Source organism: Mustela putorius, unplaced genomic scaffold (assembly GCF_011764305.1).
Source record: "Mustela putorius furo isolate JIRA1106 unplaced genomic scaffold, ASM1176430v1.1 tig00003863_pilon_pilon_pilon, whole genome shotgun sequence".
In the NCBI taxonomy this organism is placed as follows: Eukaryota; Metazoa; Chordata; class Mammalia; order Carnivora; family Mustelidae; genus Mustela; species Mustela putorius.
In genome coordinates, this window is record NW_025422015.1 from 26119440 (window position 1) to 26126846 (window position 7407).

The 7407-nt window shown below is 35.9% G+C and overlaps 1 protein-coding gene across 1 annotated transcript in view; it reads left to right on the forward strand.

Moving 5' to 3' along the window:
* ECHDC1 (ethylmalonyl-CoA decarboxylase 1) overlaps window positions 1–7194 on the forward strand; it is a 66698-nt gene extending 59504 nt beyond the window's left edge. The window contains 1 exon segment of the mRNA XM_004740165.3: window positions 6512–7194. Within this exon segment, the coding sequence (XP_004740222.1) occupies window positions 6512–6920 (409 nt within the window). The 3' untranslated portion in view covers window positions 6921–7194.
* Window positions 7195–7407: the final 213 nt, after the last annotated feature.

Consider the following 7407-nt stretch of genomic DNA (forward strand, 5'->3'; position numbering starts at 1 on the left):
CCCTCTATCTCTGACAAATAAATAAAATCTTAAAAGAAAGAAAGAAAGAAAGAAAGATATGAGGCAGAATGGGAAGCAAGAGAGATTAGAGGCATGAGAAGGCATCTAAGATGGAGAAAGAGACCTTAAACCAAGGAATGCAGGTGGCCTTTAGAAGAAAACAACCTAGGAGTGCCTGGGTGGCTCAGTGGGTTAAAGCCTCTGCCTTCTGCTTGGGTCATGATCCCAGAGTCCTGGGATCGAGCCCCGCAGAGCCCTGCATCGGGCTCTCTGCTTGGCAGTGAGTCTGCTTCACCCCACCACCTTTCTGCCTACTTGTGATCTCTGTCTATCAAATAAATAAATAAAATCTTTAAAAAAAATAAGACGAAGATAACAACTCCCCAGTTGAAAGCCAGCATAGAAACAGGGACCTCAGTTCTAAAATTTCATGGAACTTGATTTTTGCCAACACTCTGAAAAAGTCTGGAAGATGATTGAGCCCTAGAGATCCCAGAAAGGAAAACAGTCTCGCAGTGTATTTAAATATACTTGAAAACATGAATTTAATAAGTATAAAATATTCCATCAGTATGGATGTACTAAATATCCTCCTTTGGTTGTTTCGAGTTTTTCTTTATTATGATTAATGCTGTGATAACTATCTTATATAAGGCTTTACCACATTTCAGATTATTTCCTTAGAATAAATCCTGTTAGTAGTTCAAGTACTTAATCAAAGGATATGAAAATGTCTTTCATACATAGTGCCAAGTTATTCTTCAGGAAGGACTCTGCCACTTTATACTAATACCAGCAATAGATGAGTATCTGAGAGCATCCTGTCTTTTACTGAGTATAATTTTTTAAAATTGCTTTCTAATTTTAATAACCAGAAATTAAATTTTAATTTGCATTTTTAAAGGTCTTTGGTAACATAAATTTTCATGTTCGTTGGTGTGTGTGTGTGTGTGTGTGTGAATTGTCTGCATTGTCTTTTCCTGTTTCTCTTTGGAAGATCTCTTTGAAATCTCTTGGAAGATTTAGCTGTTTATATACAGGATGAAAAACACATTTTTATTCCTCCATCACCCTAGTGAAATAAAATTCTCAGCTATGCAGTTTAGAGTTTGCCTAATTTGTGTCCATTCTCTAACACTGTGTCACTAATCTAAATAATAGATTAGCTCCAGGTATTCGCATTTCCAGCTGCTACCCATAGGATCAAGGCATATTACAAAGAAAGGGAGCTATAAGCATGCTTATCCCAAGGGAGCTACTGCAGGTAGCCCTTTCCTTTACATATGAACTTTATTTATAAGTAAAAATCAAAATATCTATAACATACACTTGCACAGAGACAGATGTGCACACCGTGTGCACACACATATCTCAGAGTAATTAAAAATCAAATTTCATTTCTGATGTGGCAGTGCCTGTTCTTTGAATATGAGATGTCCACCGTAGGAAGCAATCACATTGCCTGTGTTGGCTTGTTTTGCAGTTACCACATTATGTGGAAATTCTTACTTTAGATCCTGTAATATTAAGAAAATTCACCTCTGAGCAGGCTTACTTACTGAATATTAAAATCAGAGTTGATATCCCAAAACATTTTCCTGTCTGCTCATCTCTCACTCTACTATCACCCCTTCCATACACGAATACAAAAGTTCACTCATTCAACCATATACGTCCTTACTCAGGCAGTCTCTGGATAGAATAAATGGAGCCTCATGAAGTCAATCACTTAAGAGTAGGAAATTATGGGGAAATTATGGAGAGCATCTGTGGGTTCTTGCCTTCTCGTTTTCATAATTTGTTGTGGGGTATGATGTTAGGTAGAAAGCAGGAGGGAGAAGGCGCCAGGGAAGTACATGTGCAAACAAATCAGTGCTAACGTTTAAGCATGAGTTAAAGTATTGTTTGTGACCAGAGATGCTCTTGCTACTTATATACCTTTTATATAACATATTTCCTCGTGTCACCACAACTTGTTTTGTTGCCTTTGGCTCTTAACATGCACTGTAGGGGCGTCTGGGTGACTCAGTCATTAAGCATCTGCCCTCAGCTCAGGTCATAAGCCCTAGGGGCTCCCTCCTTACTGGGGAGCCTGCTTCTCTCTCTCCCACTCCCCCTGCTTGTGTTCACTCTCTCATTGTGTATCAAATAAATAAAATCTTTTAAAAAAAGGTACTGTAAAAGGACTACCAGTTTTGGGTCCTAAAGCTTATTTTAATCAGTGATTCCAAACTTTAGATTTATGACATTGTTATTAATTTGTAACACGAATTCTTTAAAATGTAAAAATATTTATGCTTTTACTTACATTACACAGTATTCCTTAAGTTAATCTTAGCTATATGTCTATTTTTTAAATCAACTTGGACTCTTTTGTTTCAGCCTTATCTATAGATTTCTATAGATTTCTACCTTCACCTGTAGATAAAAGTTGTATATATTTTGTAGTCTCTGTTAACAGATACTGAAGAAGGATAGTATACCATCATTTGTTGGGCTTCCCAGTGTAAGTACAGATAGTTCTTTTCCTTTCAGTACTTTAGGGTTCAAGTCTTTTTAGTCCAGGAAACAACTTCATACTACTTTTCTAGCAGAAACACAACGGTTATTGTAGTGACCGACCTATTAATGCAATCAACTTCATACAAGCGAGTACACATAGCTTAAGAGGTGTCAGGCACTGTGAGGCTACAAAATATATATAACTTTTATATTCCAAATAAAAGTATAATACTGTGCTCTACTATGGATGTGGCTGGGGCAGATTCAGAGCCTTTTTTTTTTTTAACATACACAAATGCAATCCCTTTAAGATTTATTCTATTCAATAAATTGTTGCAAATATATTCTAAGCACTTTTAATATTAACTCATTTAATATTCATAATTCTATGGCACAAGTGTTATAATATCTATTTTATAAGCAAGCATACTGAAGCCCAGGGATGTTGAGTGGTTTAATCTTCCTCACCCTCTTTATGCCATGTGTCTTTCTTTGCTGTATTCCACAAGGTGTAGTATGCAGTCAGTCTAGCGGCAGAGCCAGGTGGTCTGGTTCAAGTCTGTGCACTTCACATCAAAGCCTTACTGTCATCCAACATAATTGTTTGTTTCTCAGTTCTTTATAACAGGGTTCACTGAAAGTACTTTTACTTAAAAATAAACATTTTAAAAAAACATTTTCTAACCATTACTTAAAAACTTCCTTTTTAATAAAACTTGATAATTGTTTTAAAATTTTTCTTGGGGGCCCTGGGTGGCTCAGTCAGTTAAGGGTCTGACTCTTGGTTTCAGCTCAGATCATGATTCCTAGGTTGTGAGATCAAGTCCAGCCTCAGGCTCCATGCTCATCAGGGAGTCCACTTGAGATTCTCTCTCAGTCTCTCCCTCTGGCCCTCCCCCTGCTTGCATGAGCGTGCTCTAATAAAATCTTTAAAAATAGTTTTTCTGTAATACATTTGTTCAAAGACCTGCAACTTATAGCTAACTTACTAGAAAGTACTAGCACACCTAACAGTACTTTCAGGTATCATCCCTGATTTTACAACACCTGTTGAAGGTGATACTTTTTATTACCGGTAGTTTACTGTTGCATACACACAGTAATGAGGAGCATATCGACATTTGATTAATTTCTTCACCCCCTTTCTACCAAGATGTCAAAGATTTTAAACATTGCCAATAATAACTACAGTGATAAGCAGAAGATACTTGTAATTCTTTTTCTTGACAAAATAAGGGAGTTTAATATCATTTTATAAATTGAGTTTGCTGTTAAATCTTCAGAATTTTAAGTTTTAGGTCTTCCAGTTTTCCGTATAGATTATTGCTTGCAGTAAATTTTATTACAGGTGGTATAACTGCATCTAAAGTCTAGAAGTAATTAGTGTATAATTCTGTAAGGTCTATCAGGAAGCTGTTTCTATTTTTGGATATTGGACATTTTCTTTGTAGATTATGGTTATCAACATTTAAAACTTTATATTTAAACTCTAATTTTTAGATTAATAGAGTTTTGTGATCTCTCATTGCTAAACTAAACTACCAGGGCCCCTGGGTGGCTCAGTGGGTTAAAGCCTCTCTGCCTTCAGCTCAGGTCATGATCCCAGGACCCTGGGATTGAGCCCTGCATCAGGCTCTCTGCTCAGCAGGGAGCCTGCTTCTTCCTCTCTCTCTCTGCCTGCTTCTCTGCCTACTTGTGATCTCTGTCGAATAAATAAATAAAATCTTAAAAAAAAACCAAACTATCTGTTGTGATCAAATTCTGACATCCATTTTTGACATATCATGCCTAGGGTGTGTGTACTGATGTGTTATCATTAATAAATTTTTTGGTAGTATTTGCTAATGTACATTAAATATATGTCAGTAGATAAACATACCCTAGACATGGTATGTAAAACATGGATATCAGAGTTTGATCACAACAGGTAGTTTTTACAAAGATTATCTTAAGATTTGTTAGAGTTGTAAAATATGATTTCAAAAAGTATCCCTGACCTTGTAAAATATGGCAGAAGAAAAAAAATACATGGTATAGAAACAGAATCTTCTTTATAAGCAGAGAATTCCAAATATAAGTGTGCTTACATAGATAATAACTTTTGTTGTCATAAACTCATCTACATTATCCCCTCATTTGGGGCTTTAACCTACTTTTATATGTTCAGCTGATTCTAAGTGAATGTCTTTTCTGACATAATCTTTTTCTGTATTGTAGGCATATTTCTGAGCCAATATCAGTGTCAATTCTAGGATGTGATTTAGAACCATGACACGCTCAGTTTATGTGGTGAAAGTTTTATAGAACTGGGTTCAGTATTAACAGTATTCCTATTTCTAAGACTACTAAGTCATTATTTCTATAATTTCTATTCCACTTTCTTAATTTTTGACATTTTTCTTCTGTTTATTGTAACAAGGCAGTACTCCTCTCACAGTTTTGGGCTAGATTCAATTCATAAGAGATTTGTCTTTCTTCCTTTCTACTTAAATTTATTGAAAACTACTATTTGCATAGTTATTTGCCTTTTTAAAAGCAATTGTTCATAATTGAGGCAGATTTTCCCTTGTAGGAATTCACAGCTGTGAAGAGAAAGTTCTCTGTCCCAGTGAGTTAATAAATAGGCTTTTGTGAGAATTTACTGGAATATTTTTCCTGATTAAAGAGTCAAAGACTAAGAGTCTTTTGTTCTTGGTGCTGATAGAATCAAAACACCTGCAGCTGAGCATTTTACACTATGAAAAGCAGAACTAATATAAGGCCATCTTTTGCATCGTGAGTAGTTTGACAGCTATAATTTTTCTTAAAAAATTAAAATTCAGACATGACCTTTGTTCCAGATTACAGTGAAAGCTCGTTGAAGTGTGCAATCAAAATAAAACACAGGCATTATTTCCTACACAGGATAGCTTTGTGCATTCTGTTAATAGTACATGGATATTTAACTGGCAAATATGAAGCCATTTACTATGTCCACTGATTTCTTTGTGTTAACACTCCCTTTCTTGTTCCACTTTGCTTCTTAATCACCCTATTAATAAAAACCTTGTTTGGGGAAAATGCATCCCTGCTACAGGAAATCATCATTTAGTACAACTGCTGCCACTGTCCGCTTTCTTGATGGCAATGCTGTTTCCATCCTGGTCTTGCTGTTATCTGTACTGTGAGGTTAAGAGCACACCTAATAAGCTAACCTTCCTGGGTGTTAAGTTCTGGCTCTGCTATAGTGGCAATGGCCTTGAGTGGTCTATTTATTTAGTCTCTGTGGCTTCAGTTTTCCTTTGTAAATGGGAATATTACTATACCTCATATCCTTGTTCTGAGGACTAGTTAACCTTAGTTAACAGTGCCAACTCCCATCTCCTCAGTCTGTAGTCCTTTGCCCCATTTTATTTTTTCTGTAGCACTTATCACTGCTGGTCCTATATTGTTCAGTGTCTTTTCTCCTATCAGGAATGTGAACTGAACACACGGTTTTATTTTGGTCATTCCTGGAGTCCCACACCTAGACAACCTGGCATAGGTAGTGCTTAGTAGTGCTTAGTAGGTATTTGCTTGAAGACTATAGATGCTGGGTTAAGAACTAGGTTTTTTTCCTGACAACTATTGACCTTAACTTTACTATGCATTTTTTTTTTTTTTTCACAGTATGACCCTAGCATTCCCTACTCCCAGATATTCACTTAGTCCAGATTTTCTCCTTTGGCCACCACTCACTTTAGAAAGCTACTTTGGGGTTTTAGAAATAAACATAAAATAAAAACTAAATTATTTTCCCAAAGCAAAGTATAAGTAGCACAATTAAAATGCTGACATCATTTTCAAAGGGAATTATTAAAGACTGTGTAGTAAACTGAATTTTATACTTAACCAGATTCTTTGAACTTGCAGTTTTTAATATAACATACCTACTACCTATAAAGATCTATGGAGATTTCAGATGAGATAATGAATAGTACTTTATGACTAAAGCACATATACTTAACATTTTTTCTTTTCTCTTTTGCAGATTAATGACTGCAGAGAGTGAGATCAGATTTGTCCACAAAGACATGGGTATAATACCAAGCTGGGGCGGTGCTACCCGACTAAGTAAAATCATTGGCAGTAGGCAGGCTCTCAAAGTGTTAAGCGGGGCTCTCAAATTGGATTCAAAAAAAGCTCTAGACATAGGAATGGCTGAAGAGATCTTGCAGTTTACAGACGAAACTGAATGTCTAAGGGAGGCACGAGAATGGCTAACACAGTTTACCAGAGGGCCACCGGAAGTAATTAGAGCTTTGAAAACGTGTGTTTCTTCAGGCAAAGAGCTTTGTTTCGAGGAGGCATTACAGATTGAAAAAGACCTAGTAGGAAGAGTTTGGGGTGGACCTGCAAATAAAGAGGCTATTGCCAGGAAAGGTAAATTTAATAAATAGTTTTTAAAAATATGATGTACTACAAAGGAAAACCCCAGTGATTAACATTTACAGAAGTTAAATACCATAATTACTTTGAAGGCTACACTAGTATTTGATTTGTTTTTAATCATTTTTTTGAATAGGTGAAGTTATTGACCAGGTTTCCAGTATATTTAGGTAATTATCAAGTAATCTGAAATATTCAGCTAAAATATCCCACACATGGCTTAAAAGTTGTCATCAATTCCCACACTAGTTCTTACCCTACAACCCAACCAAAGACCAGTTTTTTAAAAGGAAAAACCTTTCCACAAAACCTACTCCTGGATTATTTTTTTTGATATAGTATTGGTTCTGTCTTACCTGGAAATAATTTACAAAGATAACTTAATGAAAATTGCGCTAAAGGACAAAAGTGGAGAGAGGTCAGGGACAAGATAAAAAAAGGTATGATCAATCATTTTCTTCTGCTCTAAGCAGCTAGGAGGTAAAGAATTGGGGAGGG